The sequence below is a fragment of the Balaenoptera musculus genome, chromosome X, assembly GCF_009873245.2.
Source record: "Balaenoptera musculus isolate JJ_BM4_2016_0621 chromosome X, mBalMus1.pri.v3, whole genome shotgun sequence".
NCBI classification, from domain to species: domain Eukaryota; kingdom Metazoa; phylum Chordata; class Mammalia; order Artiodactyla; family Balaenopteridae; genus Balaenoptera; species Balaenoptera musculus.
Genome location: NC_045806.1, coordinates 42,197,682 through 42,217,939, shown reverse-complemented (window position 1 = coordinate 42,217,939; position 20,258 = coordinate 42,197,682). Strand labels below are relative to the sequence as shown.

Below are 20,258 nucleotides of genomic sequence, written 5' to 3'. Positions count from 1 at the left end.
ACTGAGTGTGGGACTCTATCTCTGACAGTTTGTGTCTGTTTCTGAGACAAGTGCATGTCTGTGTGGGTCTGTCTGTGACAGTGCATCTGTGGTTTCTTTCTGATAGGGTGGATGTCCGTTTGTATTCCTGTGACAGATTCTGGGTAGCTATTTCTGGACAGTTTCAGTGACAACACTACATGTCTGCTGGTGTGTGTGTGTGTGTGTCTGTGACTGGGTCAATCCATGTCTGTTTTTGTGACACTGCCTATCTGTGGCTCTATCACATAAGTGTATGTCTGCCTTTGGAGCAGTGCATGTGTGTCTTGAGCATCTGTGTGTCTTCCTGTGACAGACTCTGGGTCTCATTTCTGGGACAGTACAAGTCTTTCTGTGACACTGCATGTCTGATGGTGCCAGTATCTTTGTGACAAGTTCTGGCGGTATGTCTGACAGGACATTTCTGTGTCTTTGTCACATGGCAGTGTAGGTCTGTGTGAATCTATCTGGAGTGCCTTTTTGTAACAGTGCATCTCTGGTGTCATTCTGGGACATAATTTTCTGGCAGCATGCCTGCCTGACAGTAGATTTCAGCCTGTGTGTGACAGTACAGATGTACATGTGTGTCTAGGACAAGTTCATGTGAATGTGTCTGGCCGTATGTGTTTGTGTATTTCTCACATGGTGCTTCTGTGTGTGTGTCTTTGGAGTGCATGTCTGTCTGCTTGCAGCATGAGGCCTATTTTTCCCAAATTTGTGACTGAGGGTATTTTACCACCTCCCCGAGCCCTCGTAGCCCCTGTCTCTCTCATCCAGAAGCACACCCCAAGCCACCACCACTCTGGCTTGCTCCCACCCCCAAGAACCCTCCCCCCCGCCATTCCAGATTCTAGACCTGCTGACTGGGTTCATGGCTGGGTCTAGCCAGGTCTGTCTACGTTAAGGGTTCCACAAACACCCCACAGGCCGTGGCCTCCGGGCGTGGGAACTGTGCCTTGGACCAGCGCTTCCCCTGAGGTGGTTGTCAGGGAGGTTAGCCCTCCCTGACGGCTGAACAGGTTCTTCCAGGATCCCCGGCTTCAGTTTTCGGGCGGAGGCCGCCGAGCGCCTAGAGGGCTCTGGTCCTGGTTTGAGGAGCACCCTTCGGGAGACAGGGTCCTGGATAACCACAGGCCAGGATTCTTAGAACCCTTAGAAGGCCTGGCGTTATCTCCGCGCTAATCTCGAGGCAGCGGCGGCCAACCAACTTCCTGGGAAAGGAGGCGGTGCAGTTTTTTTTTAAGTTTATATATACACATACAGACACATATATAAAAACAACTCCGCGCAACAACCAAAACAAACGCGCTTGCTGCAAAAGGGATTCCCAAAACCAGTTTCCTCTTCGCACGCGCCCCCTCATTTGCATGCAGACCCCGCCCCCGCGGAAGATCCGGGCATGTATTTGCATAAGGGGGTACTTGAAACGTTGAGGGTGGCATGCATATAAGAGCTGGCTCCGATTGGCTGGGGTACAGCAGGTGCTGCGTCCGGATTGATCAAAGCCAAGTGGGCGGGGCCGTCGCCCGGGGCGACTCTCTCGGGAGGCTCGTGCCCTGTCTCAGTAGCGTCGGGGCTGGCGCGCGCGGCTAATCTTAACGTTGCGCTGTTTGCCGGCTCTTCTGGGCCACCAGTTTCCTTACCTTCCACCCTGGCGCCCCCCAGTCCTGGTTCCCCGGCCTCGCTGCCCCGGGCGTCCACGCCTTGCGGGCTCAGCGGGCTCAATCTGCGCAGCTCCTCCTCCATGTTGACTAAGCCTCTGCAGGGGCTCCCGGTGGCCCCCATGACCCCCACGCCGCCGCCAGGTGAGAGAGGCTCCCCTACCGCGCTACCAGGCCGGGCGGGCTGAAGTGGTTGAGGGCGGCGCGGGGGGAGGGGGAGAGGGTCGCGGCCGGCCTCAGCACGCCGCCACCCTGACTTCCTCGCCTCCGCCTGCGTAGGAGGCAAGGATCGGGAAGCGTTCGAGGCCGAGTACCGACTCGGCCCCCTCCTGGGTAAGGGGGGTTTTGGCACCGTCTTCGCAGGACATCGCGTCACAGACCGACTCCAGGTATCCACCACGAGGGTCTTGGGAGGGCCAGGTGTGTGTGTGGCGGCGGCGGGAGCCCTGGGGCTGGGATGCTAATTGAGCAGGGAATGAGCCTACAGTGTGCGAGTGGTAGGGTCATGAGGGCCGGGATCCGGGTTGCTGAGGGTGTCTGAGTGCGCGCGCGCGCGCGCGCGTGTGTGTGTGTGTGTGTCTGTGTGTGTGTGTGTGTGTGTGTGTGTGTGTGTGTGTGTGTGTGGCGGTCCAGGTGGGTATGTGGGGGAAGGGGGGGTTTCAGGGCAAGGATTCTGGAAGTCCAGGGAGTGAGACTGGGGAGTGGGGGGTCGTGAGGACTCTAGACCTTGCGATCCAGGAGAGGTGGTATATATGTGGGAAGGTGGGGACCTAGAGTTGAGATTTTTGGGATTTTGGAGGCAGGTGTCCAGGGTGGAGCCGTGAGGACCAGGACCCCCCCTACAGGGTTGGGGTGTCCTGGGGCTGGATGGGAAGATCGAGGGCTTGGGGTGTTAGGAAATTCAGAACTCGTCACGTGGAGTGAGGGGTCCTGAAGCCTTGAGAAGGAAGAGCCCAGGGCCAAAGATGGTGGGAGAGGTGTACTTGGTTTTGGAGACTTGGAGGGCAGGGGAGAAGCTCCAGCTCATTTGGGGTTGTGGTGTGGAGTGGTTGGTTGGGACCAGAAAGACTAGGGTGAGGGTCCAGACTGGGAGAGGTCTGAGGGTCATCTGCTGGTCCCCTCACCTCAGCCCGCTTCTTCAGGTGGCCATCAAAGTGATCCCCCGGAATCGCGTGCTGGGCTGGTCCCCCTGGGTGAGTATCCTTGGAGTCCTTTTTGACCTGGCGACGCCATCTCTGACGATGGATTTCGCCTTTCTATGGTTTGTATGACTCCTTGGGCCCTGTAACGGTGAGAAGAACACTCCTACCAGCCCATGTTTACTCCCCTGTGGTGATATCCACACCTCCATACAGTTCTGACTCACCCCAGTTCCCCTAGAGCCCTGGATTCTCCCCTCCCACCCTCCTTTCTCGCCTCCAAACATTGCCTCAGGGGCTGCCCGCAGGGCATGCTGGTGAGGAAAGAGGGGCAGAGGTCATTGGTTGCCATGGTGACGGTGGCTGCTTCTCTTCTGCCGTTAGAGCGCTAACGGACAACAGGGCGGGTCTGGGCAAGTTGTAGGGGCGGGAGCGCCCCCTGGCGGGCTCTGGGGAAACTGCGCCTGAGCAGGCTGTGGGACCCAGAGGGAGAAGGTGCGCCTGCGCAGTAGCGGAATTTTCATCACCGTGAGAAAACCTGTCTGCGGCTGTGCAAGTCAGCTCACTGGCCGGCAGAGGGCCCCAGCTCAGGCAGGAGGGCTGCTTCTGGCAATCCGTGTGCCCGCGCAGGGCTTCGAGAGTGGGGCGGGTTTTGTGACCAGTAACATGTGTGCCTTTTATTGAGCACCAACTGTATGCCTCAGACTTTGCTTCATCATAAAAGCTTACTGTGTTCCAAGTTCCACTAAGTACTTTCATTCAACACGGTTCTAGATGCTTGGTGGCAGTGACAAAATATCACATAATGACACTATTGAGTTCTCACTTTGTGCCAGTTCCTTTGCAGTTAATCACTTTTAGCTATTTAACAACTGTATATTAGCACCTAGAACGTGCCAGGTACAATTCTAGGCACTTGGCAAAATACTACATTTATTGAGAGCTCTTTTTGTGCTAGTCCTTTTCTACTAATTGCTTTCACCTATTTAACAACTATGTATTGAGCTCTGCTCTGTTACCAAGCATTGTTCTAGTGTTTGAGCTATGGCAGTGAACAAAGCAGACAAACCATCACACAATAATAGTATTTATTGAGTGCTAACTGTGTCAGATTCTATGCTATAAAGTGCTTTTATCTATTTAACAAACATTTATCAAGCAACACTGTGTGTAAGGTACTATTCTAGTCTCTTTACAGATGTCAGTGGACAAAACAGATAAATTACTACATAATAGTGTTTATCAGTTGCTTCTGCTGAAGGCCTTTTGTTAAGAACCACCTTCATTTATTCCTCAAACATTTCCTGAGGGAATTCCCTGGTGGTCCAGTGGTTGAGATTCGGCACTTTCACTGCTGTGGCCCAGGTTCAGTCCCTGGTTGGGGAAATAGGATCCTGCAAGCGGCACAGCCAAAAAACAAAAAACAAAAAAAATGAACTGAGCTCCTATTACATGCCAGATGTGCAAAGGCTTTGGCTTTTTTAAAATTAATTTTTATTGGAATATAGTTGATTCACAATGTTGTGTTAGTTTCTGCTGTACAGCAAAGTGAATCAGTTATAACTATACATATATACACTTTTACTTTTTTTAGATTCTTTCCCAATATAGGTCATTACAGAGTATTGGGTAGAGTTCCATGTGCTATACAGTAGGTCCTTATTAGTTATCTATTTTATATATAGTAGTGTTAACATGTCAATCCCAATCTCCCAATTTATCCCTCCCCACCCCATAGCCTTAAGCTTGAATCACCTTCCCAATGGCTATGTGAGTTTAAGCCCTTAAGATGAGAGAACTGAGGCCCAGGGAAGGAAGTGGGTTGCTCAAGGCCACACAGTCAGGAGGCTGAGGAGCTATGATTTAAGTTCAGGCGAGAAGTCAGCCTCAAAGCTGCTAGCCTGATGTCTGTATTCTCTTTTCTCTCCCTGCTTCCCCCCCACCCCAGTCAGACTCAGTCACATGCCCACTGGAAGTGGCACTGCTATGGAAGGTGGGTGCAGGTGGTGGACACCCTGGTGTGATCCGCCTGCTTGACTGGTTCGAGACACCAGAGGGCTTCATGCTGGTCCTTGAGCGGCCTCTGCCTGCCCAGGATCTCTTTGACTACATCACAGAGCAGGGCCCGTTGGGTGAAGGCCGAAGCCGCTGTCTCTTTGCCCAGGTAGTGGCAGCTGTTCGGCACTGCCATGCCCGTGGAGTTGTCCATCGTGACATCAAGGATGAGAACATCCTGATGGACCTCCGCCGGGGCTGTGCCAAACTCATTGATTTTGGTTCTGGCGCCCTGCTTCATGATGAACCCTACACTGACTTTGATGGTAAGGCTTCCCTAAATCTCTGTGGGGGGAGTTTTCACCTTTTATCTTTTTGGCCTCTTGACATTTGATCTCCAGTGCTGGGGTATCCTGTAACCCTTGATCTATAGTACACCTTTATAAGGTTCTTGAATTTTAATATTAGGGGCTTTCAAGCCTTGCCCTCTAATAAGTCCATCTTCTGACAGTGCCCTGATCTTGTTCTGGGCTCTTATTCTGATGAGGGGATCCTGCTATTATCCTGAGTCTTCTTTTTCTGGTAAGGAGGTCCTACTGTACCTTTTAAGTGCTTTTATTCCATTGAGCTTCTATTCTGGTGAGGGGACCCTGCTCATACAGTGAATTCTCTTAATTCTAGTGAAGCAACCATACTTCCTGGGGGGGGTGGGATGGGAGAAGGGCATTATCAGAGAATGGTCTAACCTGTGGCTTGTGTGCAGGGACAAGGGTGTACAGCCCCCCAGAGTGGATCTCTCGTCACCAGTACCACGCACTCCCAGCCACTGTCTGGTCACTGGGTATCCTCCTCTATGACATGGTATGTGGGGACATTCCCTTTGAGAGAGACCAGGAGATTCTGGAGGCTGAGCTCCACTTCCCTGCCCACGTCTCCCCAGGTGAGGCCCCACCCGCCCTAGCCCACCAAACTTCATCCCTCCCAGGGATTGGTGCCCCCAACTCACTGCTAATCTCCTGTGTGCTTCTGATCTGCAGACTGTTGTGCCCTAATCCGCCGGTGCCTGGCCCCCAAACCCTCTGCCCGACCCACACTGGAGGAGATCCTGCTGGACCCCTGGATGCAGACACCAGCCGAGGATGCATCCCTCAACACTCCCAAAGGGAGTTCCACCCCTTTGGCCTGGTCCCTACTGCCCTAGTCCTGGCCAGGGCCCCCATTAGTTGGAATAGCCATCCCATGGCCACACCACAGGGATAGATGGACATCTGTTGATCTGGTTTTACAGGTCATTAAAAATCCAGTGTTACTAGGGTCAGAGATTGGGGATCAGGGGTCAGAAGACATAAGCCAAGTTTACCTAGTCCCCATCCCAATCCTGCTAAGGAGCCTTCCTCCCAGAACGTACGCTCTCTTATTCTGGAGGGGGTCCTTCTTTGCTTCTTGTTTTGCTAAGGGTGTTCATTTGGTTGAAATTACTTACATTCTGAGCCTGCAGGGCTCTTATTCTGATGAGCAGTAACCCCTACACTGGCACCTCCTGCTACCACCACACAAACTTAGTTTAAATGCTCTGACTTGGGCAAGGGTGCTTTCCTTCCAAATACCCCAGCGGCTCTTATTTTAGCAAAGGGACCCTTTCCCCTAGCCTAGGGTCCCATATTCAGTCAAGCTGCTTGCCTACCTCAGCCCAGGGTTGTTTATTCTGGGGGAGGTAAGCCCTATTGTTGTCCCAGGGCTTTTGTGTGTGTGTGTGTGAGGGGACCCTACTCTGTTATCCCAAGTGCTCTTATTCTGGTGAGGAGAAACCCCACTTTCATGATTTGGGAGGGGATGGGAGATGGACACTACTAGAGTCCACTAGAATGGGGTGGATGGTTTTTGGGGGGGGTGGGGTGGGGGAAATAAGTCTTGTTGTTTGTTCTCCTAGAGCCCCACCCTCCACCTTTTTTGGATTCTTGCTGCCTCCTTCTGAGCCAGGGTTGTCCAGTTGCTGAAATGTAAATACTTATGTATTGGGGAAGGAGAGCTCCAACTGTATCTTCCTCTTCCTTCTCCCCCGCCTGGATTATTTAAAAAGCCATGTGTGGAAACCCACTATTTAATAAACGTAATAGAATCAGAAGCGACTGGCCATTTGTAGATGTGGTGAGGCATTCGTGGAGCATCTACTGAATGCTGAGCCAAGAGGGAGATGGATTGGACCTCTCTGTCCACAGGAAGCCTCAGTCTTGTGGTGCCATCCTGAAGATCTTTTATGGGTTCATTTAAGGTGAAAGAAAAACTTGATTTTCCCCTCAGCTCTTATGTAGCACCCCGTATGTGCAGAAAGGCTGCTTTGGAGATACCGTAGACATTGAAGATGTCTGGGACACACTCCCAAATCAAAGATGGCCAGCTCAGAGGCAGAAAAAACTCCTTTCCCCCAACCCCAGGGGAGGAAATACCTTCCCCATGGGAGAAGAAAAGCCCTTTCTGGGGCTTGGTGAGGGCAGGGTGGGGGTTGAGCGTTGACAGGAATCTTCCTAGCCCTTCCTTGTTTTCTAATAACGTCCAAGGTGGAGTCACCTGTTTTGCCCCTACCTTTTCACCTCTTCCTTGTCTTCTTACCTGTTCATCCCGCTCACTTCAACTTCCTCAACTCTTGACTTACCTGCCCTGCCCTATTCTATCATAGTTTCACTTGTCCCGACCTCAGCTGTACCTTCTCTTGCCCTGCTTTCAACAGCTAACCTAGGGAATTTCCTGGCGGTCCAGTGGTTAGGACTAGGCGGTTTCACTGCGGTGGCCCGGGTTCAGTCCCTGGTCGGGGAGCCAAGATCATGCAAGCCAGGCAGCGTGGCAAAAAACAAAAACAAAAAACTAACCTGTAAACCTCTCACCTGCTGGCTTACCTACCCCCTTCTCACTTTTCCATTCATTTTTTTTTTAACTAGCCAAGGTATTTTTTTTAAATTTATTTTTATTTATTTATTTTTGGCTGTGTTGGGTCTTCGCCTCTGTGCGAGGGCTCTCTCCAGCCGCGGCAAGCGGGGGCCACTCTTCATCGCGGTGCGCGGGCCTCTCACTATCGTGGCCTCTCCCGCTGCGGAGCACAGGCTCCAGATGCACAGGCTCAGTAGTTGTGGCTCACGGGCCCAGTTGCTCCGCGGCATGTAGGATCCTCCCAGACCAGGGCTCGAACCCACGTCCCCCGCACCAGCAGGCAGACTCTCAACCACTGCGCCACCAGGGAAGCCCCATCACTTTTCCATTCTTAATGGTGACTCACTTGTCCTCCCTTCTCAGTCTAAACTCTCCTGTGCCATTTCATTAGTATATCCTCAACTGCCCTGCCTTTATCTGCTCGCTTACCTGCCTGACCCTCACCTGCCCTGCTCCCTCGAAGTCTCACTTCCCTCCCAGATGCCCGCTGTCTCTCCAGGGGGCGGGGGTTGGCCTCGCCGACAGAAGGGAAAAGAACTTCAGTCCAACCCGGAAGGACCCAGGAGTTTTGATGCAGAAAGGGCGGTGCCATCAGAAGGTGGCAATAAAGAGCCGAGATAGGAGACGGACAGCGGAACCAAAGAGACGAGGAGACAGAATGGGCGGGCGATATGGAAAGCGAGATCAAAGGGCGGGTTTAGTAACGGGAGTGGGCTAAAGAGGCTCTGAAGACGGCGGGAGACTGAGCCGGCTGCGTGCCCTGTCTCCGGATCCTGACGGAATTTGGAAATCCTGAGGCCGCTCTTAAAGTAGCGTTCAGGAGCGAACGAGGAGAGCCACTGCTCTGGGCAGCTTCTCGCTCGCCCCATCCCCACCCCCCGGGGTCCCGGAAGCGGAAGTAACGGACACGGAAGTGGCCTACTGTTGCCGAGGGGACGGGCCAGGCAGATGCCAACATGGCAGCGGTGGGGTCCGGCGGTTCCCCCGCGTCGGCCGGGCCAGGGGCGGTCTCCGCAGGGGCGTTGGAGCCTGGGACCGCGACTGCGGGTGAGACAGGCTGTGGCTGAGCAGTCGGCGGCGGGCCGGGGGGCGGGATCGCTGGGGGGTCAGAAAGGTTCCTCACTGAGGCGAGAGGGAGCATCCCGTACGGACCAACCTATGTGTGGCAGTGGCGGGTGGGAGGAGGACGTATGTTTTGGGGGCGGGGAAGAGACCATTCTGAGGGTGATGGGGAGGTCCCTTCTGCAAATGGGGAGTAGAGACCATTCTGAGTTGGAGGCGGGTATTTCCTTTTGGGGAGGCTAAGACCACTAAGACCATTCTGAGTGTGCGTGGGGGTCCGTCCTTATCCAAGGGAGAGACCATTCTGAGAGCGGGAGAGTTCTTCCTTATAGAAGGGAGGGGCTGTTCTGAGGGTAGTGGTTTCTTCCTTGTAAAGGGACAGGGGTATTGTGAGTTAGGGTGGGGCGGGTTCTTCCTTATGTGACTTAGAATATTTTGAGGATAGGGATGTCCATTATATGGGGAGAAGACCGTTCTGGGGGTCCCTTCCTGATGGAGATAGTTCATTGTATGTTGCAGTGGGAGGGGCCTTCCTTATATGGCGGAGAAAGGACGTTCTGAGGGCGCCAGGCCATTCCTTATAACGGGGAGAGTTCATTGTGAGTGTGAGCAGGACAAGGGATAATTCCTTGGCTGGAGGTGGGGGTATGCGGTGGTGGGAGGATGACTGGTGTATAGGGAAATATTTCCTTATATCGTTAAGGGACCCAGACCATTCTTAGTGGAGTAACCATTTACTACATGGGGTTCAATCCTTTGGACAGTGAGGGAATCATTTCTTATATTTGTTAGACCATTCTGGGGTTAGGGAGGAATCAGTCATCATAGGCGGGAGGGGTTGGAGAGACCATTCTGAGTGTAAGGGAATGGAATAATTTAGATGAGAGAAAGTTCCTTAGGGGATGGACATGCCTTATACAGTGGTCTCATTCCTTGTATTAGGGTATCATTTTTCACATGAGACAACCCTTCACTAAATAGAACCATCATTTCATATAAATCTTTGGTTGTTCATCCATAAAATGGGAACACTGATAGTTCCTTCAGAGGTCAGAGCCATGTAGGGGTCTGTTGAGGTGATCCATATAAATCCCTTATCCCAGTGATAGGCACACAGTAAGCACTCAATAAATGTCGAGGATGCAGTTGGTATTCTGTCCAGGGCAGGGTTGCTTCTCACTCAGGGGAGGGAGAGAGAGGGCTGAGGTGGGTGTCCAGGACCTGCCCCACCCATTTCCTGACACCTCAGCAAGGATTCCAGGTATGGGCTGGACAGGGAGAGGCCCACTTCTCCCTTTCTGGCTCTTCCTGCCTGTGGCTGAGGCAGTGGAAGCTGGCAGGGATCAGACTCACGTTGGGTCGGGATAGGCAGGCAGAAGGAGGAAGTAGCGGTGGCTAGGAGGATCCTGGTCAAGAAGGGAGAGGGGAGGGTGGTAGTGTGGTTATGCCACAGCAGCTTTTGACCCCTTCTTCCCCCTTACTCCTTCCATTCCCCACAGCTCACCGGCGCCTCAAATACATATCCCTAGCTGTGCTGGTGGTCCAGAATGCCTCCCTCATCCTCAGCATCCGCTATGCCCGCACATTGCCTGGGGACCGCTTCTTTGCCACCACTGCTGTGGTCATGGCTGAAGTGCTCAAAGGTGTCACTTGCCTGCTGCTGCTCTTCGCACAGAAGAGGGGTATGAGCCAGGGAGGGGGGCTGCAGGGAGGGGGGCTGCATTGGAGTCGGTGGGTGGCAGTGTGTGTATGTGTGCGTGTGTGTGTGTGTGTCTGTGTGTCTGTGTACATACCCACACCCACGTGGAGGGTTTGGTTGGTTGTCTATGAAAATGCCTGGGGACTGTGTAAGTGCGGCTTGGCCGCCTTGTACCTCCAGCTATGAGTAGCTGCATCCACATGTTTATACCCCTAACTCCCCAGGAGCTGGCCAGTAAACACTGAAGGAGTGAGACAGTCTGTGCCCATAAGGTAGCAGGTGACCCTTACATGATGATTTATTGATTTCTCTCTAACTTTTCATTATGGAGAATTTCAAACACAAAATCAGAGAAAATAATAAAATGGTAAAATATCCATGTCCCATCACCGAGATTCAACAATGATCAACGCATGGCCACTCTGCCATTAAACAGCATCAGTGATTATCCACTCACTACCAATCTATGTGTCTGTTTACCTACTCCTGCACCTTGTTACATTGAAGTATGTCCCACATGAAGTATGATTTTGAAGTAAATTCCCTCTTATTATCTTGAGTAAATATTTCGGTACATTTAAAATAATGACTTCAATCAGTCATGACTGCTAGAAATCATACATCAAAAAATTAACAATAATTTTTTAAGTTAATAAAATAATCAAATATCCAGTCAGTGTTCAAATTCGTAATGATTTCTCAAATGTCATAAAAGTTTTAAAAATTTTGTTTGAATCAGGTTTATATAAAGTCAGTGCTTTGTAATTGGTTGGTGTCTTCTAGGTCGGCTAGCCTCTAGGTTCCCCTCCAACTGTTTTTTTTTTTCTCTCTGCAGTTAATTTCTCGAAGACATAAGGTTGTTTGTCTTGTAGACTTTGGGTAGCCTGGATTTTGCTGAGTGCCTCCCAGTGGTCTCATTTAACATGTTCTTCTGTCCTCTATATTTCCTATAAGTTGAATTTATTTACTAATTTAAACACCTCCCCCAAAGGCCTTCTTCTTTAAAATGTTGCCCAGTCATTTCTCTATAAAGGCCTCGCATGCGGCTCTGCCCTAGGTATTTACAGTGAAGAAAACATTCTCACCCACTCATTAGCTCCAGGGCCCTGGGAGGCAGCAGTTTAGGAACTCATCTGCTCTGTTCTAGATTGATTCTGAGACGGTTCGAGTGAACACTGTGTGGCAGGCCGTGTTCTGGCTGTGGAGGTGGACATGTTAGCGATGCAGACGTGCATCTTGCCCTCAGGGGGCTGATATTTTAGATGGGGAGAAACAAATAGCTACAGGTTAATCACAGCTTTCATCTCTTATCTACAATTTCAGCAACCCCCCCCCCTTTTATTTTTTTAGTTTTCTCATTTGGTGTGAATGTGTCCACGAGTCACTGCAGAAATATGAATGTGCTTGATTACGGTGTGCAGCCCCATATACGTGATGTGTGTTATGTGAAATATATAGCATATATGCCGTGTTACCTTTCTAACACCTGGACATTTTTGAACACCCAAACCCCTGGGTCCAGGGAATTTGGGTAAAGGGTTAGAGATTGATAATTACTTCTGGGATTAATGCCATGAAGGGCAAGGGCAGGGTTTTGTGAATGAGCATCAGCAGGAGTTCCTGCAGTAACCTTGTGCAGTGGTTGTGGGGTTTTCCCTGAGGAGGGACACTCAGATGAGTCTTAAAAGATGAACTGCAAAAAAGTGGGGTGAGATTTGCAAAGGTCTTATTATATAGGAAACTATTCTCATTTATTGATTGGAGCAGGTCCCAGCCAGACTTTCTGCTTTAGAGTCAAGCCTGCATTCTTCCATGTGACAGGGGCAAATGCTTGGTGTGTGTGGGGCTGACAGAAGGAGGCGGCCAAGTGGAAGATGGCCCCTGCCCTCAGGCAGCTCTCAGGCTAGGAAGGAACTAGGAAAAGTCTAAAAGTTGAGTCTAAGGGACTTCCCTGGCAGTCCAGTAGTTAAGACTTCGCCTTCCAATGCAGGGGGTGTGGGTTCGTTCGATCCCTGGTCAGGGAGCTAAGATCCCACATGCCTCGCGGCCAAAACACCAAAACGTAAAACAGAAGCAATATTGTAACAAATTCAATAAAGACTTTAAAAATGGTCCACATCAAAAAAATCTTTAAAAAAAATAAAATAAAAAAATAAAAGCTGAGTCTAAAACTTTCCCTCTGCTTGGTAAACAGCCTTCCACCCACACTCCGAGAGCTTCTACTTCACAAGCTCCTAGTTAGTGCTGATTATTTCATTGCACAAACTGTACTGAGTGCTTGCCCTGGGGCTTTGTGCCAGAGAGGTGGGCTCTAAGATGAGTGAAATGTGGTCTGTGATTCTCAGACTGAGTATCCGAAAGGCTTGCTGGAGACATGGTTGTACAGTAGAGAAACCGAGAGCGCAGACCTCATTCTAGCCCTCAGGGAGTCGAAGTGTGGTGGGGAGACACAGGACCAGGCGCAGTCCTGTCCTTTAGAGGATCCCCATCTTTGGAAGTCAGTGCTAAACAGGGATCTCCTTCCCTCCACCTAGGTAACGTGAAGCACCTGGTTCTTTTCCTCCACGAGGCTGTCCTGGTGCAGTATGTGGACACACTCAAGCTCGCAGTGCCCTCTCTCATCTACACCTTGCAGAATAACCTCCAGTATGTTGCCATCTCCAACCTGCCAGCTGCCACTTTCCAGGTGAGCCCCAAGCCCAGGAACTGGCTGGGGTGGGGGATATAGGATGTTGGGGAGGGAGGGCTGCAGAGAGCAGGGGCTGTGTTTCCTCCAGAATGTCCTTGGATCTTCCTCAACCTCGGCATCCTCATCTGTGAGAACTGGGAATGGAAATGGTAATAGTAGCTACTCACTGAGATTATTAAAAGAAGTAATATCTGGGAAGAGCCCTTGGTTGGTGATGGATAAGCTTTAGGCTATTTACAGGCAACCTTTAAGATGGTTAAAGAGCCTGGATTCTGGGGCCAGGCTGCCTGGGTTCAAATCCCAGCTCTGCTACTTTCCAGCTGTGTGATATTGGGCAAGTCACGTAACCTCTCCATCTCATCTTTAAATTGGACATTACAATAACACACTTCATATGTGAGGATTAAATGAATGCATGTGAAGTGCTTAGACCCACACCTAGCACACAGTAAGCTCTATGTAAATGTTTACTGACGTCATTTCATGGCTGATTCATTTGTATCAACACATCCTTATCAAGACCTCCCTCATCAGGATGTTTACCATTCATTCATTACCTGCTGTGTGAGGTGCTTCACATACATCAGTTGTATTTACAGATGGTATGTCAGGGCTCAGACAGGGCAAGTGCTTTGACCCTCATCACACAGCTAGGACATGGGGTTGGGATGTGGACTTGGGTGTGGCCCAGGACATCCTTGCACAGCCATCCTCCTGTGTACTTTCTGGGAGGCACCTCAGAGCTATTTAGCTGCATCTCAGTCAGTGGCCAGTGGCTGGATATTTTTGCTGTTTTTATGGTTATCTACTCCACCCTGTCCCTCCATTGTGCCTGGGGGCCCACAGTGGGTGCCGTCCCCCACATGTACATGTTGGGGGTCGGGAGCAGCCCTCAGTGTCTTCCACATACCACTCGCAGGTGACGTACCAGCTGAAGATCCTGACCACGGCACTGTTCTCCGTGCTTATGCTGAACCGCAGCCTTTCCCGGCTGCAGTGGGCCTCCCTGCTGCTCCTCTTCACCGGAGTCGCCATCGTCCAGGCACAGCAAGCCGGCGGTGGGGGCCCGCGGCCACTGGATCAGAACCCTGGGGCGGGCCTAGCAGCTGTCGTGGCGTCCTGTCTGTCCTCGGGCTTTGCAGGTGTCTACTTCGAGAAGATCCTCAAGGGCAGCTCAGGCTCCGTGTGGCTGCGCAACCTGCAGCTGGGCCTCTTCGGCACAGCCCTGGGCCTGGTGGGGCTCTGGTGGGCCGAGGGCACTGCTGTAGCCCACCGCGGCTTCTTTTTCGGGTACACGCCTGCTGTCTGGGGCGTGGTGCTCAACCAGGCCTTCGGCGGGCTACTGGTGGCTGTTGTCGTCAAGTATGCCGACAATATCCTCAAGGGCTTTGCCACCTCCTTGTCCATTGTGCTGTCCACTGTTGCCTCCATCCGCCTCTTTGGCTTCCACGTGGACCCTTTGTTTGCCCTTGGCGCAGGGCTGGTCATCGGTGCCGTCTACCTCTACAGCCTGCCCCGAGGTACAGCCAAAGCCATAGCTTCCGCCTCTGCCTCCACCTCTGGGCCCTGCACTCGTCAGCAGCCTCCGGGGCAGCCGCCGCCATCGCAGCTGTCTTCCCACCGTGGAGACGTCAGCACGGAGCCCTTTCTGCCAAAGTCAGTGCTGGTGAAGTGAGGGCTGGCGGTGGCGGTGGGGGGAGACAGGGAGGGACACTGGTTGGAGGGTGTTGGGCATCTGCAGGACCCAAGTTGCCACCGGGGCCTGGCTCCCCTGGGGTTGGGTCTTTTCTTCCAGGTTGTCGAGACTTCCGGAAGCTTGTGGGACTAGGGCAGGGCATCACGTGAACCCTTCCTTGTAGCCACGGGTTTTTAGAGCTGCCTCCTCTGTCTCAGTCTAACCCCTTCGGGGACCAGGTTGGGGGTGTTGTCATTCAAGGCTTTTTTTGTCTGCCTCCCTCAGCCAGAGGCGTCCTGTCTCTCATGCCTGGGAGAGTCCCTCCCAGCAATCCCTCCACCTTTGTAGGGACAAATTGGACAAAAATCCTACAGCTCTTTAGTAGTGACTGATGCCTACGTGTGGGTTTCCGATTCTGATAGCTTGAGGCCTTCTCTCCTCCCTGACAACCACACTGGATCGTATTAGTAGCTCTTTTTGTGGCCTTGGGGCAGCTTCCCTAACACAGGGACTTGAAAATGGGCCTCTTGTGAGCACCCAGGGAGAGAGGAAGGGGGGCGACAGCTGAGATTTTTGCATCAGCCCATTCAGGGGGAGGGTGCAGTAGGGGCCATTTGTTTGTGATTTGGGGGTTTCTGGTGTAATCAGATGAATGATCCAGGGTGTGGGAAAAATGGAGAAGGGAGGTCCTTGAAGTGGCCTAATCTCATGGAATCTAAGACACCGTCAGTTGCTGGATGCAGGGTTATTTTCTAAGATATCCTGAGAGGAAAAATAAAGCTGCCAGCCACACTCGTGATACCCAACTGGCTGTACGAGGCACCCTTACTTCATGGGGAGGGGTGTCTTTAAATTGCGGAAATGTGGAACCTGCCCCCTGCACTCCCCAAAGACCCCTTAACTGTCTCCCAGGGTGTATATGGGGTGTGTGTGTGTGTGTGTGTGTGTGTGTGTGTGATGCCTGGGCTGTCTTTGCTATATGTACATAGGGCCGTTGGATCTTTATTTTTGATTAATTTGTTCTGATTTTTTGGTTTGTTTTTAAGGAACTGTAATGAACAAATGTCAGGATACCCAATGCCAAATAAAGATATTGTATTTATTTAGTCCACGTGTAGCTTTCTGACCCAGGGGACCCGCTTTCTCCACGTGGGCTCTGTTACTAACCCTGGGGACTACCAGCCTCACTAGTCATCCTCGCTTGCTCAGGACGTCCACCTGCCAGCCCACCCCAGCTTTCTGTGTTTTTCTTTCCTCCCCGTTCCCACCACAGGTTGCTCACCAAGGTGAAGGGTTCCTAGCCGCTGGGATTGAAGACGCTGGCCTGGCCTCGCTCTCCCTTCTTGCCCTGGTCCAGCCAGGACCAAATGCTCTGATCAGTATTGGGGGGGGGGTAGACACCGAACCCCCTGTCCCCACACCCCCTCTCCCACACAGGGCTGACATGACTAAACTCTGGCCCAGACAGGACCCAACCACCTCAGCCTCCAGCCCCTGCCACCCCCATGTCCCTGCTACCCCTACAGTATTATTTCTTAGGTGAGTTTTTGTAAATAAAACGTGTTTTGCATCTTGCTGGCTTGGGTTGGGAAGTCTCAAAAGTGTGAGAGAAGGAAGCACTCAGGTCTCATGGGCATGATCCACCGAAAAGCTTTTATTAAAAACCCCAGAGTGGGTGGGGGTGGGGAAGGTTCAGTCCTGCTGCTTGGTTCGGGAGGCCTCGGCATTGGCCCGGAGCACAGCCCCCGGGGATGGGTAAGGGCGCTGCTGGAAGAGGGGCCCGGCTGCTGTCGTGTCTGCACCCGTCTTGGCCTCATTCCGCTTGGGGAGTCCTGTTGACCACGTGCCTCTGGGGGTGACAAGGGGTGGGAGCGGGAATGTATAATATGTGTACTGTGGCAGGCACCTCCCACCCACAACTGACAAAGGGGGAAAGGAGACAGGAAGAAAGGAACGGTCAGCGGTGCAGTGAGTCAAGAGGAAAAAGGAAGGGCTCTTGAGGGGTGGTCAATTACCGGGGTGCATCTGAGTACGAGCTGGGGTCCATGGGGTCTAATTCTTCATCCTTCCGGCTTGCCACTGCAGAAGTAGGTGGCAGAGTGGGGTCTTCGACGGGGGCACAAGGAGTCCCGGATCACCGAGCTCTCCCATCCCCGAAAGAAATGGAGCCCGAGGCTGCCAGGCCCCAGGCTCAGGCACTCGCGTGAAGCCAAGCGAGGGCTTCCTTACACTGTGCACCCCTGGTGCCCCCCTTGCCTCACCCCAGCTTACCCTTCTTGCTCTTGGGGTAGGGAGCCAGCTCCTCCCGGCGATGGTGGCGCCGTTCTTTGCCCTCTTCCCGGTCCACCTTGTCATAACCGCGGTCCCGGTCCCGATCCCTGTCCCGCTCTCGCTCTCTGTCCACCTTGTCATAACCACGCTCCCGGTCTCTGTCAGACTTCTCGTGGCTCCGTTCTGACTTCTCATGGCTGCGTTCTGACTTCTCGTGACCTCGGTCCGATTTCTCGTGGCCCCGGTCCGATTTCTCATGGCTCCGGTCCAACTTCTCCTCAGTATCTGGGGACACGAAAGCCTTGTGACCTTCCTGCTCCCACCTCAGGACCCAGCAGCCTCTGCCTTCAACAGCCTCCTTTGCCTGGGGCTGGGCCTGCCTGGTCTTACCTGCCTCGGTCTTTTACCTGACCCCTCTCGGAGAACTGCTAGAACACTCGAGGCACCCTTGTATCTGCCAACTCACCTGCATTACTGCTCCTGAGCTTCTTGGCAGATTTGGAAACAACGGAGTTGGGATCATGTGGGGACAGCCAGGACACGAGGTCTGTGTCCGCATTCCAGTAGTAAGGGAGCCCGCTGCAGGGCAGTGGGAGGGAGGGAGGGAAGGAATGTCAGCACGGATATCCTCTCCTTGTAGCCTCAACTCTTGTCTCCCCAATCTCTGCCTGTACCTGCCCCATGCCAGGACCCTACAGGGAGGGCCCCCAGATCTCTTCCCTTGTGGCCCCCATTTACCCCCAGCCCGCCCCCCCCCCACGTCCCCAGACTCACCAGGAAGGGTCAAACACCTTGTACCAGCTTGGCGGCAGGCCCTCCAACCGGGTAGCCTCATAGTCCACAGGGTCATCATCATAGTCCTCGGCAATGATCTCTTCCTCCGGTTCTGACAGGACAAGGAGGGAAGGAGGACAGCAGTAAGGACCAGAGGGATCCCCATCCTGCAGTCAGGGCCTGGGGAGACACTCACATTCACGTGGACCACGTGTGTGTGCCAGGTCTCAAGTGCCCCAAAAAATATTGCTCACATTCCAAATCCAAGTATCTGAGTATCAGGATTTACCAAAACATTTACCCAAATCTGTTCTGTTTCTGGGTTCAGATATGACATACTGTTACCTGAACTTATCTGGTTTCAGACTTTAGACAGGGATTCATTAAAAAACATGTATCCATATTTATTCAGTTCCTGAGTTCAGATAGTATGTGACACCATACTATCCAAATCTATTTGGATAAAATTAGTTTCAACAAGGGGTTTATCTAAAAATATGTCCAAATCTGTTCAGCTCCCAAGCTTGGCAAATATGAGGTTTCTGACTCCGGTATATTGAGTAGCAAGTTTGGATAGCACGGGATTTATCCAAACGCTTCTCTGAATCTATTCAGTTCCCGAGGCCTACAACTGTTGTCAGTTACTATCAACAGAATAAAAAAGGTGTATGAGTACCTGGACCTCCGTAGGTCTATCACAGATTTCACCTATGGATATAGCTAACAATGAAATGTATATGTCAGCAACAGCAGAGTGCCTGTCACACAATAGGCCCAAAATAGATGTCAGCTATAATCATCAGTATTGTTAGTAAGATATATACAATCAGCACAGGGCCTGGTACCAACAGCCTTAAAGTAAATATCATATCAATGATCATTATCAGTATTATTAACCAAAGATCTATGCTTGGCACACAACAGGCTTGTAATAGATGTCACTTATCAATAAAGTGAAAATAAGATGAGTTTTCCAGTACCTGGAACACCTTAGCCCAAACTAGATGCCAGCTTTTACTATTATTTACAATAAGGTAGAAATACTAGCAACAGCAGCACAGTAGGCCTAAATGATAGATCCTATCATTATTTTATATACTGTTCATCATAATGTGTATGACAGACACTTAAGAAGACCCAAAATACATGTCAGCTGTTGATACGTTGAACAATAAGGTATATATCACCAGCACAGTGCCTGGCTCCACAGTAGGTCTAAAATAATGTTATCTACTAGTAAGGTAAAGAACAAAGTATTAGCATCCTGCCACTGTGCTTGGCCCACAGGAGGCTGCGGTAGATTTATTTCAGCTTCTGTCAACTGTTACTATCCTTACTATTAGATACTTTGTAACCACTTCCAGGGACTGATGGGTGGATTAAACTTGGGATATAGAAGACCCAAAAATACACGTCAGCTGTCAGTATTATTATGGATGAAATGTCTATTTCCCGTCCCCACCCGCCTCCTCATACGGTAGGAATGGGTGTCAGGAATACGCATTGTTAACAGTGAAATGCCTGCCACCCCACTGCTTGGTGCGAAGTAGGTCCACGCTAGGTATCAAGTGGCAGTATCAACAACAAAGTGCCTGTCAAGCCTGGCACATGGTAGGCCTATCTGCTCTTAGCTCTCTCACCGGGCTCCAGATGTTTGAGAATGCCTCTCTTGGCCAAGCGGGTCTGCAGCGCAACGGGCAGCGGCATAGCGGATAGCAGACAGACCTACGGAAGAACAGACAGACCAAAAAACAGCTCAGATGAGGACTGAATCTGGATCTTGTAACCAAGCGCCTCCCCCCAGCAAGTACTCATCTGGACCCCCACCTACCCACCTACACTAGGAGCTGGGCGACAGACCCTACTCTAAAAGGTGGAAGGGATAAATGGCAATATCACCAAAACTCTCACCAACCCTCCTCTCCCGGGCCGGGTGCTCCAGGACCGGGCTCCTCTCCCAGGCCCAGGCTCCGCCCATTGCCAGAGGGGCCAAACGCGGCTGCCCCTCGTCCCAGAAATGGGCTCACCCAACTTCCCCCGAAGACTACCGGGTGGAAGGAACCAAAGCGCTGGGATGGGGGAGCAGAGTGCAACACCTCCTCCAGCTCCAAAAAATGCGCCCACCCCGACATTACCAATACAGTCACGCGGGTAGTGGAAAGCTGATAGAGTGGCCGTCTCTCTCTCTCTCGTCGCTTCTATGATTGCCAGGACTACACGATTCTCTTCTCCCAATGCCCAGAACGAGGTCCTCTCTCTCCGAGCCTGGAGGAAACTGGGCTACGCTAAGACTGCGGCGAACAGATGACACAAACCTAGCTGGCCAATGAGAGTGCGCCTTCGTCTGACT

At 51.9% G+C, this 20,258-nt stretch overlaps 3 protein-coding genes across 8 annotated transcripts; 2 read left to right on the top strand and 1 right to left on the bottom strand.

Annotated features, from left to right (window-relative positions):
- Positions 1-1,507: 1,507 nt before the first annotated feature.
- Positions 1,508-7,243, top strand: PIM2 (Pim-2 proto-oncogene, serine/threonine kinase). Of its 2 annotated transcripts, XM_036839061.1 has the most exons (6): positions 1,508-1,823; positions 1,959-2,068; positions 2,822-2,872; positions 4,767-5,139; positions 5,577-5,753; positions 5,851-7,242. In XM_036839061.1, the coding sequence occupies exons 1-6, from the start codon at positions 1,763-1,765 to the stop codon at positions 6,012-6,014; spliced, it is 936 nt and encodes a 311-aa protein (XP_036694956.1). In that variant the 5' UTR covers positions 1,508-1,762; the 3' UTR covers positions 6,015-7,242. The 2 variants fall into 2 exon arrangements, with proteins under 2 accessions (XP_036694956.1, XP_036694955.1); XM_036839060.1 differs by lacking the exons at positions 1,508-1,823; positions 1,959-2,068 and having other exon boundaries at positions 2,493-2,872; positions 5,851-7,243.
- An 857-nt stretch (positions 7,244-8,100) lies between these two features.
- SLC35A2 (solute carrier family 35 member A2) lies at positions 8,101-16,438 on the top strand. Of its 4 annotated transcripts, none has more exons than XM_036840883.1 (5): positions 8,101-8,785; positions 10,300-10,482; positions 13,034-13,185; positions 14,698-14,844; positions 16,137-16,438. In XM_036840883.1, the coding sequence occupies exons 1-5, from the start codon at positions 8,695-8,697 to the stop codon at positions 16,404-16,406; spliced, it is 843 nt and encodes a 280-aa protein (XP_036696778.1). In that variant the 5' UTR covers positions 8,101-8,694; the 3' UTR covers positions 16,407-16,438. The 4 variants fall into 4 exon arrangements, with proteins under 4 accessions (XP_036696778.1, XP_036696776.1, XP_036696777.1 ...); XM_036840880.1 differs by having other exon boundaries at positions 8,114-8,785; positions 14,108-14,844; XM_036840881.1 differs by lacking the exon at positions 10,300-10,482 and having other exon boundaries at positions 8,109-8,785; positions 14,108-14,844.
- Positions 16,439-16,497: 59 nt separating this feature from the next.
- On the bottom strand, positions 16,498-20,197 carry PQBP1 (polyglutamine binding protein 1). 2 transcript variants are annotated; one of them, XM_036840863.1, is made up of 7 exons: positions 20,044-20,197; positions 19,549-19,633; positions 17,909-18,020; positions 17,601-17,713; positions 17,135-17,419; positions 16,879-16,942; positions 16,498-16,712 (listed from the first exon to the last, which is right to left on the bottom strand). In XM_036840863.1, the coding sequence occupies exons 2-7, from the start codon at positions 19,613-19,615 to the stop codon at positions 16,556-16,558; spliced, it is 798 nt and encodes a 265-aa protein (XP_036696758.1). In that variant the 5' UTR covers positions 19,616-19,633; positions 20,044-20,197; the 3' UTR covers positions 16,498-16,555. The 2 variants fall into 2 exon arrangements, with proteins under 2 accessions (XP_036696758.1, XP_036696759.1); XM_036840864.1 differs by lacking the exon at positions 20,044-20,197 and adding an exon at positions 19,820-19,898.
- Between the last annotated feature and the right edge of the window lie 61 nt (positions 20,198-20,258).